At 41.1% G+C, this 20,238-nt stretch overlaps 1 protein-coding gene across 1 annotated transcript; it reads right to left on the bottom strand.

Annotated features, from left to right (window-relative positions):
* Positions 1-6,217: 6,217 nt before the first annotated feature.
* Positions 6,218-15,555, bottom strand: GLOD5 (glyoxalase domain containing 5). Its single transcript, XM_045860442.1, is given in 5 exon segments — positions 6,218-6,348; positions 7,556-7,585; positions 7,588-7,687; positions 12,138-12,274; positions 15,456-15,555. Coding segments are annotated over 5 exon segments (498 nt in total).
* Positions 15,556-20,238: the final 4,683 nt, after the last annotated feature.

The following is a 20,238-nucleotide window of genomic DNA, read 5'->3' as shown; positions in this document are numbered from 1 at the left end:
GAGTTGCTCTCTGCTCTGGACCTCAGCTCCTCATCTGTAAAGATCAGGTAATACTAGTGGCTGCTCCACAGGGTAATGGGGCCACTAAACGAGATTTAATCCATTAAGTGATTTTAACTCAGTTGAATCTGGTATCTCAATAACTGTTAAGTATACTTATTTGTTAATTGAGTACCTACTGTACAGAAGGGATAGTACTTGGACCTTTTCCCCTAGAACTAGTACTAATTCTAATATTGATACTAATAATATGCTGACACCAATACCAATTCTAATTACTAATCCTAATATTAATTCTAATGTTCATATTAGCATGAATACTAATTTTAATAATGATAGCAATACTAATAATGCTCATTCCAATCTAACAGCAATGCTATCATTAGTACTAATACTATTTCTAAAACTAATAATTGTTCATCCTAATTCTATCAGCAATAATAATGATAATAATACTGATTCTAATACTGACACTTTTCTTAGTACTAATATAATAACAACAGCAACAGTGCTTGCCAAGCCACTCCAGGCATTGTGCTAACTGCTCTTCATGAATAATTTTATCCCATTCTCACCAGGTCCTCTCGGAGTAAGTGCATATAATTGCTCCCATTTTTCAGACTGGGAGTAGGCATAGAGAAAGGAAGATGTTCATCCAAGGCCCTGGGTTCTTGTCTCAGCTCTGATACTGATTTACTATACAATTCCTGGGAAAGCCATCCTCTGAGCCCAGTTCCTTCACCTGGAAAATGGGTACAATTGTAGAGCCCACATCAAGTGTTGTTGAGATGCCACTCAACACATGGACTGCCTGGCACACCATGAACAGTGAGCTCTGTTAAGGTAACTCTTCTCATTGTTATTATTACTAGAAACAGCAGTCGCAGTGTAGAGGGAGAGGCAGGGAAATCTGTCCTCCTGGGGAAGGGTAGGCTGGAGGAATGTCTCACACAAGGGTTTGGCCACCAGACTCATGGTCAGTTTCTTCATAACTGGAGAGAGAAAGGGCTCAGGAAGGGAAGTGAAGGGTGGGCACTAGGGGCCTCAGAGCCCTGCCTCCATCAAGAGCTAGAAACCCTAAGGCTCTGAGGCCAAGCCCTATTCCCTCCCCCATCCCGTGGAGGGGGCACAGACCCAGAAGTCTGCGGCTACAGTTCAGCCAGCAGGGAGGCAGCTGGGAGTGGGCAGATAAGGGAATCAGTGGGGCCAGGCTAGGCTTTGGGGGAGACCCACGAGGGCGGGAGGTGGGGGTGAGGGTGGGGGTGGAGTGTCCCAGCCAAGCATCCTCTCTATTATACCTCCATTTGAGACTCAGCCCTATCGTCCTCTGTTTCCTGAAGTCTTCCCTGACTGGCTGCCTCCCTCCTGGCATCTTCTAGGATTCTAGAGCTTGGTACCAGCCCATGGCATTTGGACTATTTATGTCTCTTCCAGACTGTGGAGTCTACCAGGATGGGGACAGAAACCTGTCTTATTTACTTCAGATCCTTTAAAAAAGGAATATTACACATACACTTAAAGTCCTTGCACCACTTTCGTCTCCCTTTTTCCTTTCAGTGCCTTGAGTTTGGTGTTTATCTTCCTCATGACTATTTTTTATAAACCCTTTTTTAGATTTTATTTTATTTTTTTTAGAGAGAGGGGAAGGAAAAGAGAAAGGGAGTGAGTGAAACATCAATGTCCAAGAGAAACATAGATTGGTTGCCTCTCACAGGACAACCCCCCCTCCCCCACCTCACCAGCCAACTGGGGACTGGGCCCACAACCCAGGCATGTGCCCTGACTGAAAATCGAACCTGATACCCTTTGATTCACAGGCCGGCACTCAATCCACTGAGCCATGCCAGCCAGGGCCCTCATGACTGTTTTTACTCTAATTAGTACATATGTATGTGCCCCTAAACAACATACGATACTGGGGATTTAGGGCTTGTTTTTGAACTTGATATAAATGGAATCAAAGCATATGTGCTTCTTTTGCTCAGCATGATGTCTGTACATCCATTCAGATTGTTGTGTGTGTCAATAGTTCACTGTGTTTTATTAAGATGTAATTCACATACCATAAAATTCACCCTTTTAAAGTATAGATTTCAATTATTAGGCTATTCACATGGTTGTGTAATTATCAACACTAATTCTAGAATGTTTTCATCACCCCCCAAAGAAGCCCTGTACCCATTATTCCCACTGTATTTCTACTTCCCCTAAGCCCCTGGCAACCACTAATCTAATTTCTGTCTCATGGATTTGCCTGTTTTAGACATTTCATACAAATGGAATCGTACAGTATGAGGACTGGGATTGCAGGGCCTTATGGTAATTCTGTTTAACATTTTGAGGAACTGCAAAACTATTCTCCACAGAAGTGGTATGAGGGTTGCAATTTATTCATATCCTTTCCAACACTTGATATTGTCCTGCTTTTTGATTCTAGCCATCTTAGTGGGTGTGATGTGGTTTTGATTCGCATTTTCCTAATGACTTATGATGCTGAGCATTTTTTCTTGTGTTATTGACCATTTGCACATTTCTTTAGAGAAATATCTATTCAAATTCCTTGCCCATTTTTCATTGGATTGTTTGTCTTTTTATTGTTGAGTTATAAGTGTTCTTCATATATTCTGGATGCTAGACTATTATAGATAGGTGATTTGTAAACACTTTTTCCTACTTGTGGATTGTCTTTTCATTTTCTTGAGAGTGTCTTTTGAAGCACAAAAGGTTTTAGTTTTGACAAAGTCCAATTTATCTATTCTTTCTTTGGTTGCTTATGTTTTAGGTGTCATATGTCATATCTAAGAAACCATTGCCTAATGGGAGGTCATGAAGATTCACTCCTATGTTTTCTTTTGATAGTTTTAGCTGTTATATTTGGTTCATTTTTGAGTTGATTTTTGTATCTACTCTGAGGTGGGTCCAACTTCATTTTTGCATGTGGATGTTCAGCTGCTCCAACAGCACCTGTTCAAGAGACTCTTTTTTATCCATTGACTTGTCTTGACACACTTATGAAAAATCAGTTGCCCATGTTGTATTATTTCTGGATTCTATTCAACTGATCTATATATCTATTTTTATGCTAGTACCACACACTGTTGATTACTGTAGCTATGTAGTAAGTTTTTAAATTGGGAAGTGCAAGTCCTCCAACTATGTTTTTCTTTTTCAAGACTGTTGTAACCATTCTGGGTCCCTAGTATTTCCACATGAATTTTAGGATCAGTTTGTCAATTTCTGCAAAGAAGCAAGATGGGATTCTGGTCAGGATTGCATAAAATCTGTAGATCAATTTAGGTAGTATTGCCATCTTAACACTATAAAGTCTTTTATCTGTAAACATGTGATGTCTTTCCATTTATTTAGTTCTCCTTTTATTTCTATCAACAATGTTTTACAGTTTTCAGTGTACAAGTCTTACCCACATTTTGTTAAATTTATTACTAAGTATTTTATTATTTTTGATGCTATTGTAACTAAAATTGTTTTCTTAATTTCATTTCTGGATTGTTCACTGTTAATATATAAAATATGATTAATTTTGTGTGATCTTATGTCCTGTAACCTTGCTGAGTGCATGTGTGTGTGTGTGTGTGTGTGTGTGTGTGTGTAATGGTTTTGTTGTAGGTTACTTAAGATTTTCTGAGTAAAAAATCTGCAAATACAGATAGTCTAACTTCTTTTTTCAATATGAATGGCTTTTATCTCTTTTCTTACCTAATTGTCTTGACTAGAACCTCCAGAAAATGTTGAATAGAAGTGGTGAGAGGAGACATCCTTGATTTGTTCCTGATCTTCAGGATAAAGTTTTATGTATTTCACCATTAAGTATGATGTTAGCTGTAGGTTTTTGCAAATGCCCTTTATCAGGTTGAGGAAGTTCTCTTCTATTCCTAGTTTGTTGAATGTTTTTATCATGAAAGGGAGTTGAATTTTGTCAAATGCTTTTTTCTTCACCTCTGAAATTATGTACTTTTTATACTTTATTCTATTAATCTGGTGTATTTGCATTGATTGATTTCATACATTGAATCAATCTTATATTGCTAAGGTAAATCCCACTTGGTTGTGTTATATTTTATACATATACATATACATATGTATATACATATACATATACATAACATTATATGTATAATGTTATATAACCCTTTTCTATATTGCTGAATTCTATTTGCTAGTATTTTATAGAAGATTTTTGCATTTATATTCATGAGATATTGGTCTGTAGTTTTCTTGTCTTGTTATATCTTTGTCTGGTTTTGATATAAGGTTAATGCTAAGCCCATAAACTTATTCCCTTTTATTATTGAGTTAGTATTCCATGGAATGGAGATACCATGGTTTATTTAACCATCCATCTGCTGGTGGACGTTTGCATTGTTTCTAGGGTTTTTTTCCCCTATTAGAGCAAATTTGTAATTTACAAACTCATATTCTTCTTTCTGAAAACAAATGTGTGAAAGAGTTTCTCCAGGAGCAAGGGATATTAGTCCATCTACCCACCCATCTATCCATCCACCCACGCACCCACCCATGTAACCATTCATTCATCCACCATTCTGCTGCCCTCCTTCCCTCTCTCCCCTCCCTCCCTCTCTCCCTCTGTCTCTCCTCTCTCCCTCCCTCCCTTCTTTCTTTTATGCAATAATTATCTATCTCCAGGCATATAATATCTGGATCCAAAGCAAGGTATCTTTAAAAAATAGGCAGGAAACCTGCTGCAGCTTTTGGCAAAGCCTTTCATGTACTAAAACACATCCATACATAGTCTCTCTTCCAGCATTTTTGGGGCTCCCTGGGGGTTCACTCATAGGACCTGGCTGAATTACCATCTGGGTAAGGACTGTTTAGAGACCAGAGTACACAAGACTAGGGACTCCCTTGCCTCAAGAGACTCTTATACATGCTCCTTTATCCATTATGCATTCATTCAGGAAGCTGTATTCTTCCCTTCCCTGTATACCTACCTAATTTGCTGGTTCCTCTCCTTTTTTCAGAACTGTAAATATGTTTGGGCCTCTTCTCTAGTTGATATTTTCTCTCTTGGTGAACTCATCCAGTCTGTCACTCACTGCTCCCTCTTTCTCCTCACTGGTCTCCTGCTGTTCCTCACACACATTAGGCGCACTCATGCTTTAGGGCCTTTCCACTGGCTTTTCTCTCTGTCTGGTATGCTCTTCTTTCAGTGATCCATGCAACTTCCCCCTTATCTCTGCAGGTCTGTGCTCCAATATCTCCTCAGTGAAGTTTCCCTGACCATCCTATTAAATACTGGAAACTGCCCTAGTGGTTTTTATGTGTTCCCTCTTTTCCATGTTTTCTTTTTCTCCAAAGCATTTATCATCCTCTAACATATTTAGTATTTTCCTTACTTAATTTTATTTATTTTGTATCTTTCCCAGTAGAATGGTAGCTCCACAAACATAGATATGCTTATCCCTTCTGTTCAATGCTATCTCTCCAAAGCCTGGAACAGGGTCAAGCACACAGTAGATGCTCAATATATGTTTATTAATTGAGTGAATGAATGGTGTGGTGGGGGGTTACAGAAACAGAGGAAATTTGTCCTTTACTATCTACTCTGTCAGGATCTGAGAGTCAATTGAGATGAGTCCGTACTTACCAAATCCAAAGGTAGAAAGTGCCACATCCCCTGGGGGTGAGACCAGATAAAGGCATACCAAGAGGAGGTAGTATCATCTGGGCTGGTCCTTGAAGATCTCATGGGAATTTTAGATATCTTGGGGTTCACTGAGGCCTCTGAGGTAGAAGAAACAGCAGGCAACACCTGGAAGGAGTGAGATGAGTCTAAACGGATAAAAAAGGATGGGTTCATGGACAAGGAGAAATCTGTTAGAGGCCTTGAATCTCAAGAGCCTGACCCTGGATTTGATCCTCAGAGATGTCATACCCTAGTTCCTGACCCCCAAAGGGTTCAGAGACCTCATGCACTAGACAAACACCCATATATAACACCAAGATGATAATAACGAGGAATACATATTACTTGAGAGTTTATTAATTTATTGGAGCAGCTTGGAATGAGAACATTTGGTCTTGTAGATTTGGCCCCAAACCCATCTGAGGTTCCCCTAGCAGGATGTGGGAAGTGCCTAAGTTGTCAGTCCTTGGAGGTCTCTGGGTCCAGGTGAGAGCCTGGAGGGAGAAAGGAAGATGGCAACATTGCAGGGAACAAAATGGAGGAGCTCCAGCTTCAATCACAGGAAATATAGTTGGACACCTCAATCAGGTTTCTGTCAGGGTATCGGAAGTAGATGGACATAATGGGCCCTTTTGCCCCAGTTCTGGGGACTGGACCCTCCTCAATGGGAACATCACAAGCCTGAATTGGAAGACAAAAGTCATTCATCACATTCCATGTGTCAGACCAAAATTTAATTCCTTATATAGTGGCCCAAAGACCTCTATATCTTTCTGACTTCATCTACCATTCTTCTCCCCTCCCTCTGCTCCAGCCACATACCAGGTGTATGGCCTTGGGTAGATAACTGCCCTGTACCTCAGTTTCCTCATCTGTAAAATGTGGATAATGATAATAGTGTCTAGTGCTATTTAGTAAGTGGCAAAGTCAGAATTCAAACCCAGGCAGTCTAGGCCAAAGTCTATATTCTTAATCCTTATCCTTTCCCCACTTTAATTCCAAACAAGACTTTTTCACTGATACTTTCAAAAAAAGGAATCTAGAGTATATTCAAGACCTTGATCTGTATTCCCCAACAGAAGAACAAATGCCTCCGTTACATGAAATTATTTTAAGTGTTACAGGGACACCAATATTAAATAATAGCAAATTAGATATTGTTCCCTCTTCTATCTTTCTTCAATCCTTCTGATTATACTAAGAAGAAAGTCTCTGGTGGATGCTAACAAGTCCTTAGCACCACCTTAACCACCTGCCAAATTCCCACTTGGAAGGTCAGGCTCACAGAGTTCACAGAATGGAAATAGCTAGAACCAAATGACATTGTGATGCTTTTGTAGCTGTTTGTTTTTATAGTTACCTTCCCTTTGTGCCAAGATAGAATGAGCTTTTCATTTACTTGGTTGAATATTTTCTTTTTACACAGATGTATTTATGTAAAGAGAATTTACTGGTAGGTGATTATTTTAGAAGTGTAATGTAAAGTTTCTTTTAACTTTTTTTAGAAGAGGGGAAGGGAGGGAGACAGAGAGGGAGAGAAATATCGATACAAGAGAGAAACATTGATTGGCTGCCTTCTACAAGCATCCAGGGATGGCGCACAGAGACAGCAGCCCAGGCATGTACCGACTGAGAACCAAATGGGCCACCCCTCTGTTTGTGGGATGAGGCCCAATCAATAGAGCCCACGCTGGCCAGGGCTAAAGTTTCCTTTTAAAATACATTTGTTTACATTAAAAAAAAGATGTCAATAAAGATAATGAATAAACAATTTAAGATGTGAGGAAACCTCTTATGCCTGAAGTTTGAGGAAGACCTCCCTGGGTCATGCTTCTGTTTTCACCGCATCTGCAGCAGCTTTCTCAAAAAGAATGGAAGTCTGACTCATCTTGAGGTGTTGGATCATTTTCTCCAAAGGTCCAGGGAGCCAGGAACTGGGTGAGCAGCTTTAGGTTCAAATTCCTTTCCCACTTCATGAAGGTTAAATTTCTGGTCTCCAAAACACAATGCCTTCCTATCTCCCTGTTTTGAGAGAGAAGACAACCTAGAGCTAAACTTTCAAGATGTGCGTGAGGCAAAGTTCTCCCTACCTACCCCAACAAGGTTTTTAGAAAAGTATTAACAGAGCTTTTAGTGAAAACAAAACAAAACAAAACAAAACCACAATCCTGTGCCCCACCCAAGTCTCATTCCTTAGGGGAAATTGCCTTTTTTTAATACTCACATATGGACATTTTTTCATTGTTTTTTTAGAGAGAGAGAAAGATAGATGTAAAGCATTGATTGGTTGCTGCCCACACACGCCCAGACTCGGGTAACTTTTAATGTGTGTGTTTATTGCTTCTGGAAATTATTTTCCTGTCACCAAATAATATGTTGATACTCTCCATGGCAGAAACAGCAATTTGCCTACTTAATATACATTTCTCTTTTTTTACTTTTTTAAGAATTTATTTATTTATTTTTAGATAGAGGGGAAGGGAGGGAGAAAGAGAGGGAGAGAAACATCACTGTGTAGTTGCCTCTCATGTGCCCCCTACTGGGGACTTGGCCCAAAACCCAGGCATGTGCCCTGACTGGGAATCGAACCTGCAATCCTTTGGTTCACAGGCCAGCACCCAATCCACTGAGCCACACCAGCCATGGCTCCCTTTTTACTTATAAACACAATGTAAATGATGTCAGCAGACATTGTGGGTGGGGATTCTGGGACTCTCCCTACCTCACTGAGCTAACACTTTTGTCCCATTCACTTCCTCCTTTTTCCCAGCCATAGACTGCATGCCTCTCCACTGGTTGTTGAATGAGAGAAAAAGAAAACTCTACCTTCTTTGCTGACTGTTATTTGGGTCTTCTCGTATGTGCCTCTAGACACAGTCCCTAAATGATTTGCCACTATTTCTTCATTTAACAACTTTAGCCATCTCTATCTTCTCCCTGCTATTATAAATGAGAATTTAGCTCACCCACATTACTACCCCTCCTAATAGAATTCTATTATCATTTGTAGTTCCTCTTTCAATTCATTTAAAATTAATTTAATTTCATTTATATTTTAAATTTATTTTTATTTTTAAGTATATTTTATTTATTATGCTATTACAGTTCTCCCAATTCCCCCCTTATCCCCGCTCTGCCCTGCACCCCCAACCCTCCAGCATCCCCCCCCTTAATTCATGTCCATGGGTTGTATGTATAAGTTCTTTGAGTTCTCTGTTTCCTATACCATTTTTGACCTCTCTCCATCTATTTAATACCTACTAATTATGCTTCTTCTTCCTTGTACCTCTTCTCCCCTATTCCTCCCTTCCCCCTCCCCACTGAAATCCCTCCATGTGATGTCCTTTTCTCTGATTCTGTTCCTGTTCTAGTTGTTTGCCTAGTTTTTGTTTTTGTTGTTTTTCTTTTCTTTTAGGTTCATTTCTTGATAGTTGTGAGTTTGTTGTCATTTTACCATTCATGTTTTTTATCTTATTTTTTTTCTTAGATAAGTCCCTTTAACATTTCATATAATAAGGGCTGGGTGATGATGAACTCCTTTAACTTGACCTTATCTGAGAAGCACTTTATCTACCCTTCCACTCTAAATGATAGCTCTGCTGGATAGAGGAATCTTGGATGTAGGTCCTCCCCTTTCATGACTTGGGATACTTCTTTCCAGCCCCTTCTTGACTGTAAGGTCTCTTTTGAGAAATCAGCTGATAGTCTTATGGGGACTCCTTTGTAGGTAACTGTCTTCTTTTCTCTTGCTACTTTTAAGATTCTTCTCCTTATCTTTCATCTTGGGTAATGTAATTATGATGTGCCTTGGTGTGTGCTTCCTTGGGTCCAACTTCTCTGGGACTCTCTGAGCTTTCCGGACTTCCTGGAAGTCTATTTCCTTTGCCAGATTAGGGAAGTTCTCCTTCATTACTTTTCCAAATAGGTTTTCAATTTCTTGCTCTTCCTCTCCTTCTGGCATGCCTATGATTCAGATGTTGGAACGTTTAAGGTTGTCCTGGAGGTTCCTAAGCCTCTCCTCATTTTTTTGAATTCTTGTTTCATCATTCTGTTCTGGTTGAATGTTTATTTCTTCTTTCTGCTCCAAATCGTTGGTTTGAGTTCCAGTTTCCTTTCCATCACTGTTAGTTCCCTGTGCATTTTCCTTTATTTCACTTTGCATAGCCTTCACTTTTTCCTCTATTTTGTGACCATATTCAACCAATTCTGTGAGCATCCTGATTACCAGTGTTTTAAACTGTGCATCTGATAGATTGGCTATCTCTTCCTCAGTTGTATTTTTTTCTGGAGCTTTGAGCTATTCTTTCATTTGGACCATTTTTTGTCTCAGCAGGCCTGTTATGTACTAAGGGGCCTTAGATGTTGCGTCTTAGATGTTCACCAGGGCGGGCAACACATCACTTCATTGTGATGCTCTACGTGGGGGAGGGGCCGAGGGGGAGCAATGGTGGTTGCTCAGCTCTCTGTAGCTTTCAGCCACTTCCTCCTTTACCCACAAGCAAATTAGACTCTTCTGGTGGTGATTCCCAGGTGGGTAGGTTTGTCTATATTTGAGGACCCTGTGGGTCTCTCCAATGAACTCTCCTATGAGGCTGGGAGTTTCTTCTGCTGCCACCTAAGCCCCCACAGGTTTTTTAGTCAGAGGTTTTGGGGCTTTATTTTCCCTCACTGGAACCCTGGTTTGCATGGCCTGTCTCACTTCCCAGTTGTTCCTCTCAGTTCATCTGCATGCGAATGTGGGACCGCCTGCTCTACCAGCCGCCACTGCCTCACCCAGTCTGCCAGCAGCTGCCTTGCCACAAGTCCTCTGCTCATCTCCAACCCCGCTACGGGTCTGGGTGAATGTTTCTTCTTTAACTCCTTGGTTGTCAGACTTCCATACAGTTTGATTTTCTGCCAGTTCTGGTGGTTTTTTGTTTTTAAATTTGTTGTCCTTCTTTTGGTTATGCAAGGAGGCAAAGTGTATCTACCTAGCCTCCATCTTGGCCAGAAATATCTCTAGTTTTCTTTATGCATTTATGCTTCTTATCTCCATTCTCTACTTCTATCCCCACCCTAGTCAACATTATAATGTGTTTGATATTTGTATACCATAAGTTATTGTAGAAAGTGTATTATTGTTTTTTTGTACATATATTCTAAATGGTATCATGTTGTTGACCTATTTCTGTTTCTTCACTTTTCACTCAGCATGGTCTTTTTAAGACCTGTCCATCTTGCTGTGTATACATCCAGTCTGATGTTGCATAAGTCTATTTTTTAAAAGATTTTATTTATTTATTTTTTAGAGAGAAGAGGGGACAGAGAGAGGAAGAGAAATATCAATCTGTGGTTGCCTCTCTCATGTCCTCTACTGGGGGCCCGGCCCACAATGCAGGCATGTGCCCTGACTGGGAACTGAACCAGCGACCCTTTGGTTCACAGGCTGGTGCTCAATCCACTGAGCCACACCAGCCAGGGCTGCATTTCCCACTTTTGAAGTTGCTTCAAATTCTCAAGAATAGTATTCAATCTCTGTAAACCTCCTTTCTTACTAAGATCTCTCCTTCTTCAGACCTTTCTTTCTCCTGTCCCAAATTGGACTGATTATCCTCTAGGTACTTTTTGGGATCTTCCCCTTGGGATCCACTGTGTCCTGACTTTGATGCCTTCCTTATTTCTGGCTTAATCAGTCATTTTGATTTTGTATAAATCTCAATTTTCAAAGCAAGTGGCCAAAGTTTATGAGCCTTTTTACATCTAAGAATGTTTTATTCTATCCTCACCTTGATTAATAATTTGGTTGAACATAGAATTCTAGGTTGAACTTTTTCCCCTGAGAATCTTGTAGGTGTTTTTCAATTCTCTAGTCTCTGTTGTGAATATTGGGAATTCTGACATCTGCATATTTCTTTTTCCCTTGCAGTTGAAGTATTTTCCTTTTCTTTTTAACCTCTCTACAAGCTCTTAGGATCTTTAATTTCACTTTGATGTTCTATAATTTCATAAGAACATATCTAATTGTCAATGTACTGGATAGTCAGTTAAACCTTTCCATTAAAAGACTGGAAAGTTCTCTTGAATTATTTCTGTGGTACTTTCCTCCCCTCTATTTCTCTATTCTCTCTGGAAGTTCCACTACTCAGAGTTTGGAATCTCCTTTACTGATCCTTTAAATTCTCACAGATTTATTGTGTGTTTTTTAACTTATCTCTTTAAGATGTTATTTATTTATTTTTAGACAGAAAGGAAGGGAGGGAGAAATAGAGGGAGAGAAACATCAACGTGTGGTTGCCTCTTGTGCACCCCCCACCAACGGGCCTGGCCTGAAAACCAGGCATGTGACCTGACTGGGAATGGAACTGGCAACCCTTTGATTCACAGGCCAGCACTCAATCCACTGAGCCACACCAGCCAGGGCTAAAGTTATTTTTTTAAGTATTATAATCAAATTTTATTCCACCTAAAGTTTGGCATTTGCATAAGTAATTACCTTGAATGTTATGATCTCCATGCCCAGAATCTTGGAATAAAACATGGTGATGTCTTTGATACTCTTTACTGTCATCACGATGTGGTCAAGTCTCTGAATAAGACATGGGGAAGGGGTCTGACTGTTGTGTGCCATAACTAAAAAAAAAAATCAGAAAAGATCAAATTCCTACTAGTCACATTCAAGTTTCTGTTTTGTTCTCCTTACCTCCCCTTTCCTCCCCAATGAGTATACTTCCTCCTCACTCCTATTCCAAGGAGAAAGTCTTGGGAAGAAACATTTTTAAGTGTTTTATTTATTAATTTTTTTAGAGAGAGGGGAAGGGAGAGATAAAGAGTGTAAGAGACCTAGCTGGCATAGCTCAGTGGATTGAGCGCGGGCTGGGAACCAAAGTGTCCCAGGTTCGATTCCCAGCTAGGGTACATTACTGGGTTGCAGGCCATAACCCCCAGCAACTGCACATTGATGTTTCTCTCCCTCTCTCTCTCTCTCTCTCTCTCTCTCTCTCTTCCCCCCTCCCTTCCCTCCCTAAAAATAAATAAATAAAATCTAAAAAAAAAAAAAAAGAGTGTAAGAGAAACATTAATGTGTGAGAGAAACATTGATTGATTGCCTCTTGAATGCACCCCTAACAGGGACCAAACCTGCAACCCAGACATGTGCCCTGACTGGCAATCAAACCAGTTACCTTTCACTTTGTAGGACAGTCCCCACCCAACTGGGCCAAACTAGTGAGGGCCTGGGAAGAAACTTTGGTAGAGTCTTATTGCGAATGTGTAGATTCATAAGAGCCAATGCATCTGCCATGACCGCTCTCTACTGCTCTCTTTTTCCTTCCAGAGGGAGAGAAGTAAAGACAAAGGGAGTGGAAACCAAGACCAAATCCTCTCTTGTTTCCCCAAGCTGGAACTCATCTCTTTTGCAAGAAATGACAAGACACAGAGGAGGCCCAGCACTATGAGTACAAGCCCTCCATTGTCCAGTTTAACCCAGTCCCCTCTTTTCCCACTCTGCAGCTATGATCACAGAGGACAAAATAAGAAGGGAGCATCTCAGGTGGAATAAATGTCTCTGGGCCTGTGTATTTAGAAATCTACCATGGCACCCAGTGGGAGGGCATAACTCCTTACCCCAACTTTCTTCCCTCTGCACATTTCCCACAGGTCTTTCTCTTGATTTGCATTCTTTAGTAATTTGTATATTTACATTACATGTCCTATAGGATTGTAAGGTGTCTGTGGTCTGGCACTATAGATAACTGAGTATAGTGGTTAAAAGAACAGGCTCTGGAGCCACACTGACATTTAATTAATCTCTCTGTGCCTTAGTTTCCCTTCCTTTAAAATGGGCATGGTTTTATATTTATCTTATAGAGCTGTTGTAAACATTTAGAAAAAGAGTTGTATATTTAAGGGTTTAGAACAGTGCTTGACAGGTAGCAAGTGCCATAAGAGCTAATGATGATGCTCATGATGTTGTCATGGTCATCTTGTTAAATTTCAGACTCCCTACCATGACCCCTAATTTCTACAGTCTCATCCATTGTTCTTGAATTCCAAGCCACATTGCCCTTTTGCCTTTTCCTCATAACGGCTATCCTTGTATCTTTTGTCTCAAGGCCTTTTGCATAGCTAATATCTGTCTCCTTTAGTAGACTATAAGCTTCATAAGGGTAGAGATTTCTGTTTTGTTCCCTATTTGTGTCTCAAACAAGTAGCAGATGTTGAACAAATATTCATTTAGTAGGTATCTACTATAATAAGACCCAGTGCCTGGCACAAAATCTGACTTCTATTTTCTTCCCTTCCTTTCCCTTCCTTTCCTTTCCATTTTATTCCATTCCCCCCTGTGCTATTTTATTCTGTTTCATTCTGCAATGTTCAATTCCATTCAAGTTATTGCATTTTAAACAATTGATTTCTCTGAGCCCCAGCTAAAAAAAAGTTGTGTGTTCCATTTTTATGAGTGGAGGAGGTATTAGCAAAGTTGCTGAGTTCTGCTGTCCTTATGGATACAAGGGATCCACAGGGACACAGAAGTAGTAGAATGAGAAAATGACTGACATTTGGGATCCATTGAAAATAAAGTCTTATTCCCTGGCTGGTGTGACTCAGTGGACTGAGAACTGGCCTGTAACTGAAAGGTTGCAGATTTGATTCCTGGGTTGTAGGCCAGGTCCCCAGTGAGGGGCATGCAAGATGCAAACCATAGATGTTTCTCTTACACATCAATGTTTCTCTTCCTCTCTTTCTCCTCCCCTTTCCCTCTCTCTAAAAAATAATTAAGTAATTTTTTAAAGTTAAAAAAAGAAAATAAAGTCATGTTTAAAAATCTTAACATTTTAACACCTGTAGGATCTGGAATAACACTCCCTTTTCATTCATATTGGTAATTAATACTTTTTCTCTTAATCATTTGAGAGAAAACAGAAATTACTAATATTGTATTAATCTGTTGGAAGAACCAAGTTTTCTGATAGCATTTAGAGCTGTAAGTTTTCCCTAAGCACTGCTTAGCCACATGCGCAATTTTGATAGTCTGGGAAATCAACTCAACCTACTCCCATTTTTCAATACCCTGCTAGCTCAGATTCACTCCCAAGATCCTGTTTTGTATATGGAGACCTCCATCCTTGCAAATTCAAAAATGAGCAGGACTGGCTCTCTGAAGGAACAGGAAGAAGGCCACTGTGGCTTAGAATCCAAGGGTGAATGAGGCATGAGCAGGAGGGAAAGGTAAGGGCCAGATTATTCAGGGTTGTCAAAGCAAGGTTTATAAAAAGAAAATCAAGACATAGTAATCACATAAGGCTTACAATATGCCTTGTTCTAAGAACTATACAAAATAGAGTCCATTTTATTCCTCACAATAACCCTATACAGGTAATACAGTGCCCAGACCATGACACCCTCCCTCCTGACTCTTTCACAGGGAAGGCTTCTATCTTTCTACAAAGTCCTCTTCAAGGTACCAGCGGCCCCAGAATTCTTATGGCAAACCTCAAGGTCAGTGCTGTTTCCTGGCCTTTCCCTACACTGCCCCATCCTAATGTCCTTGGTTGAACTAGCTCCCTGGAGCCACCCTGAGGGATTAGAGAAGCTGGCCCTCAGCCAGACCCACTCCTGCAGACATGTTGATGGCTGACCGTGTGTTAGAGCAGGGCCTTTCCATGTCCCTCTGCTGCCATCTGCTTGTCTTTGAAAGAGGAAGAAAGAGAGAGGAAGAGGGGAAAGTGGATGTCAGCACACAAGGATAGCCCACATAGATGGGAAGCAGGTTACCAGGCCTGAGCTGTAGGTCCCCAGTCTTGTTACTAACACCTGTGCCCCAGGCCCCCAGGGACTACCCCATTCACCTGCTTCTCCGAAATCCTGCCCCACATCCTAGCTGGCAGCCTGGAGAGCAGAAGGCACAGCATGGCAGGCTAAATGTCCTTGTCCTGGGACCTCCAGACAAGTCTCTGGCTCAGCGCTTGGAGATCAAGGGGCAGGAATGGGAGGGCCACAGGCTGAGGACTGCTAGTGGTGACAGAGGCAGGCAAGTAGGCGGTGCAAGTACGAGGACTCTGACATAAAACTCAAGACCTTGAAAGTAAAAGCTTAAGGTGTGTCTTAGACAGCTCAGGCCAACATAACAAAATATTATGGCCTGGGTAGCTTAAAAAAACAAAATTTATTTTCTCACAAGTTTGGAGGCCAGAAGACCAAGATCAGGGTGTCAGTACAGTCAGGTTCTGGAGACGACTCTCTACCTGGCTTGTAGATGGCCACCTTTCCTCTGTGTCCTCACATGGCAGAGAGAAAGAGCAAACTTTCTAGTCTTTTCCTATCAGGGCACTATTCCTATCATGAGGACCCACTATCATGACCTCATCTAACCCTTATCACCTCCCAAAGGCCCCACATTCTAAAACCATCTTATTGGGAATTAGGGCTTCAATGTGTGGATTTGGGGAGGTGCAAACATTCAGTTTGTGAATAACAGGTATATATGTGTAAGGGATTTCTTTGTGGTTGAAGAAAAACTACCCACCTCAAAGTATTGGGGGACTTTATGCTAGGGTATGAGGCCTATGATCTTTTTTAAGATTTTTAATTTATTTTATTTTTAGATGGTAGGGAAGGGAGGGAAAAAGGGAGAGAAACATCAATGTATGGTTGCCTCTTGCATGCCCCTCACTGGGGACCTGGTCCATAACCCAGGCATGGATTATGGACTGGGAATCAAACCAGCATCCCTTTGGTTTGCAGGCCGGTGCTCATTCTACTGAGCCACACCAGCCAGGACAAGGTTTACGATCTTTTTATGGGTGTTTCTCCAGAGTGTGAGCTCTCTGATCTATTTGAAAGTCTTTGTCCAGGCTGTGAAGTTAGGAGCTGAGTTAGAATATGACCATTATGACTTTTTATAGGCCTGTTTCCAGACCAAGATCTCTAAACTATTCAGTGTTCTGTGCCTCAGGGTGCAATATTCCTGAATTCTTTTGGGGTGTGAGCTCTGAGGTCTTCTTGTGCAATTGTTGTGTGGACACTCCTAGGGTCACATGGACTGGGGTGTGGACACCCTTGACATCACAGAGACAGACATGTGGATAATCCTGGAGTCACACTGACTGGATTGTGAGCACTCCTGGGGCCACATAGACAGGGTATGAATACCACACGAGGTAACACACACTGGGGCATAGACAGTCTTGGGTTACTCAGACAGGGTTCTGGGCATTCCGGAAGTCACACACTCTGGGGAATGGGCACTCTTGGAATCACACACACTGGAGATTTTACACTCTTGGGGTCACCAAGAGTAGAGTGTAGACACTTTTAGTGTCAGGTTGACTAGCATGCCAGCACTGCTGTAGTCAAAAAACCTGGGGTGTGGGCAGTCCTGGGGTCAAACCAATTTGCACGTGGACATATCTGGGCTTATACACACTAGGGAGTAGACACTCCTGAGTTACCCAGCTGGCTAGTGGACATTCATAGGGTCACACATATTTCTGGTTTCACGCATGGGGGTGTACGCACTCATGGTATCACACAGATTGGGGAGAGGATGCTTTTGGATCCACACAGATTGGGGAGAGAATGATGCTGGAGGCATGTATTTGGAGATCACCAATGAAGAAGGGAAAGTTCAAATACCACCTGTTAATGCAGTTAGACAAGGAGTCCGGTAGACTGAGGTGGCTCTGATGTCTTGCTAACCTGCCTAAGAAAACTGGAACCTAAGCCAGAGTCAATGAACTTGTGTTCACAAAAAAAGCTCTAGTCAATCAAATGATCACCTTGTTTTGCTTCTGCATCTGCCTTACCCTAGCTTCTGTCTTGGAGGGCTCCTACCAAATTCTGATGCTGACCAATTTGAACTGATGTTTGTTCAAATAAACTCTGGAAAATTTTAATGTGCATCATTCAGTTTTTCTTTTAACACACCTAAGTCATGCACATGGAAGGCTCTAGAATGTGGGCCACGCCATGTAAGGACCATAGATGGCCTCTTTTCATGGCTATTGGGGTTGCTGGAGGAAGTGAATCATCTCTAATCCATTGCTTGGCAAGTCTGCAGGACCTGTGACCTTGGGCTTCTCACATCTCTTCAGGGTTGATCTTAGTTTCATTTTTTGTGAAAGGAGGATCACTTGTTTCCCTCCCACTTTGCAAAATCATTTTCAATTTTATTTTATTTTTAAATTATATTTTATTGATTATGCTACTAGAGTTGTCCCAATTTTTTCCCCTTTACTCCACTCCACCCAGCACCTCCCCACCCCCTCAGGCAATCCTCCCACCATTGTTCATGTCCATGGGTCAGGTGTATAAGTTCTTCGGCTACTCCATTTCTACACTGTACTTTACATCCCCATGGCTGTTCTGTAATGACCAATTTGTACTTCTTAATCCCCTCACGTCTTCACCCATTTCCCCACAGCCCCCTCCCATCTGGCAACCATAAAAATGCTCTTTGTATCTACAACTCTGTCTCTGTTCTTCTTGTTTGCTTAGTTTCTTTTTTAGATTCAATTGTTGATAGATATGTATTTATTGCCATTTTATTGTTCATACTTTTGATCCTTTTTTTTCTTAAATAAGTCCCTTTAACATTTCATATAATAATGGCTTGGTGATGATGAACTCCTTTAGTTTTTTTCTTGTCTGGGAAGCTCTTTATCTGCCCTTCAATTCTAAATGATAGTTTTGCTGGGTAGAGCAGTCTTGACTGTAGGTCCCTGCTTTTCATGACTTTGAATATTTCTTGCCAAGCCTGTTACAATCCCTTGTCCTTCCTTTACAACAGGCAGAGCTCCAGCCAAGCTAGGATGGTGTTTGCACCTCCAAGCTGGACACTGCTTCCACCTCCAGGGGGCAGGACATGGGACTTTGTTCTTCAGAGACACAGAGGTGAAAGAGGCCTTGGTACTTGGCAGTTCAGCTAGACCTCAGTAACAGGTTTCAAGATATACCTAGAATTGGGAGAATTCAGCCACTCCTTTCCATAGACGGATTAAAGATAGCTTTGATTTCACTAAATGTCTACAACAATGGATTTCTTTTCCTCTTCAGAATGGAGGCCCTTTCTGTTGAGTAACCAAGACTCACCATGCTCTCTCACCGCTGGCCCCAGCACTTCTCCCAGGACAAAACCCCAGAAGAATCAGTGGGGCAGCAGTCAGGGTGTCCCGAACCATGGCCGCTTTCAGGGCCATCTGTTGTTCCTGCAAGTACAGGCCCACACCATGTGCTGGGGCACTGCATGTGTAGAGTGTATTTTTACTCCAAAGAAAATTCCTGCCTTTCCACCAGATCTGAAGTTTGAAAAGACTTGAGGAAGACATTTAAAACACACAGTCTCTGTAGCTCAATTTCCCTGTCCATGCTAGAATCTAGCCTGGTCATCTCAAAGGGCAGCTAAGATATTATGTGAAAATGTTCTTTCTCAGTTAGGCATTCTTCTCCCTCCAAGTAACAGGAAGCCCCATTTATGTGCTTTCAAGTGAGAGGGGTTTGTTTACTCCCATTAACAGAAAATTGTAGGTTAACAGTCTCAGGCTCACTGATATTGTAAGCAGGGTAGAAGTATTCTTTGGGGTTGCTTGAATATTTTTTAGTAATCCATTTCAATTTATCTATTGTATTTTTGGCTACATTTCTTTGCAATAACTTTTAGTGGTTGCTCTAAGGATTATAATACATGTACCTGACTTTTCATAGTCTTTTAGAGTTCATATTTTACCACTTCTAGTAAAATGTAGACGATAATATTTTTGCCTAGAACAGTCATTCATATTTTTAAAAACTTAGGAGAGATATAGTATTTTATATTTTCTCAGGTATTTACTATTTCTGCTGTTATATTTTTTATTCCTGAAGTTCCAAGTTTCCCTCTGTTATAATTTTTCTTTACCATTTCTTTTTTTAAATTCTTTTCTTTACTTTTTAAAAAGATTTTATTTAAGCCCTGGCTGGCGTAGCTCAGTGGATTGAGCGCGGGCTGGGAACCAAAGTGTCCCAGGTTCGATTCCCAGCCAGGGTACATTCCTGGGTTGCAGGCCATTACCCCCAGCAACCGCACATTGATGTTTCTCTCGCTATCTATCTCCCTCCCTTTCCCTCTCTTTAGAGAGGGAAAGGGAAAGAGAAAGAGAAGGAGAGAAACATCGATGTGAGAGAGACATACTGATCAGTTGCCTTTCTTACCTTATACATGCCCCAACTAGGGACCAAACCTGCAACCCAGGCATGTACCCTGACCAGGAATCTAACCTGGGACCTTTCACTGTGCGGGATGATGCCAAACCAACTGAGCCACCCGGTCAGGGCTCTTTATCATTTCTTTAACAGCAGGTCTGTTGTTGACAAATTCTCTCACTTTTCCTTTATCTGAGAATGCCTTTATTTTGCTTTCATTTCTGAAGGTCCTTTTCCCTGATTGGAATTCTGGATTGACAATTTATTACTTTCAATGCTCTAAGGATACTATTCCACTGTGTTCTGGCCACTATATTTCTGATGAGAAATTTGTGGAATTTGTACCACTGTTCCCCTATAGACCTTTTGTTGCTTTTCTCTAACTGCTTTCAAGGTATTTTTCTTCATTTTTTATT

This window comes from Phyllostomus hastatus, unplaced genomic scaffold (genome assembly GCF_019186645.2).
Source record: "Phyllostomus hastatus isolate PE091 unplaced genomic scaffold, TTU_PhHast_1.1 phas_scaffold_200, whole genome shotgun sequence".
Classification (NCBI taxonomy): Eukaryota; Metazoa; Chordata; class Mammalia; order Chiroptera; family Phyllostomidae; genus Phyllostomus; species Phyllostomus hastatus.
This window is presented reverse-complemented; position numbering and strand designations above follow the sequence as displayed.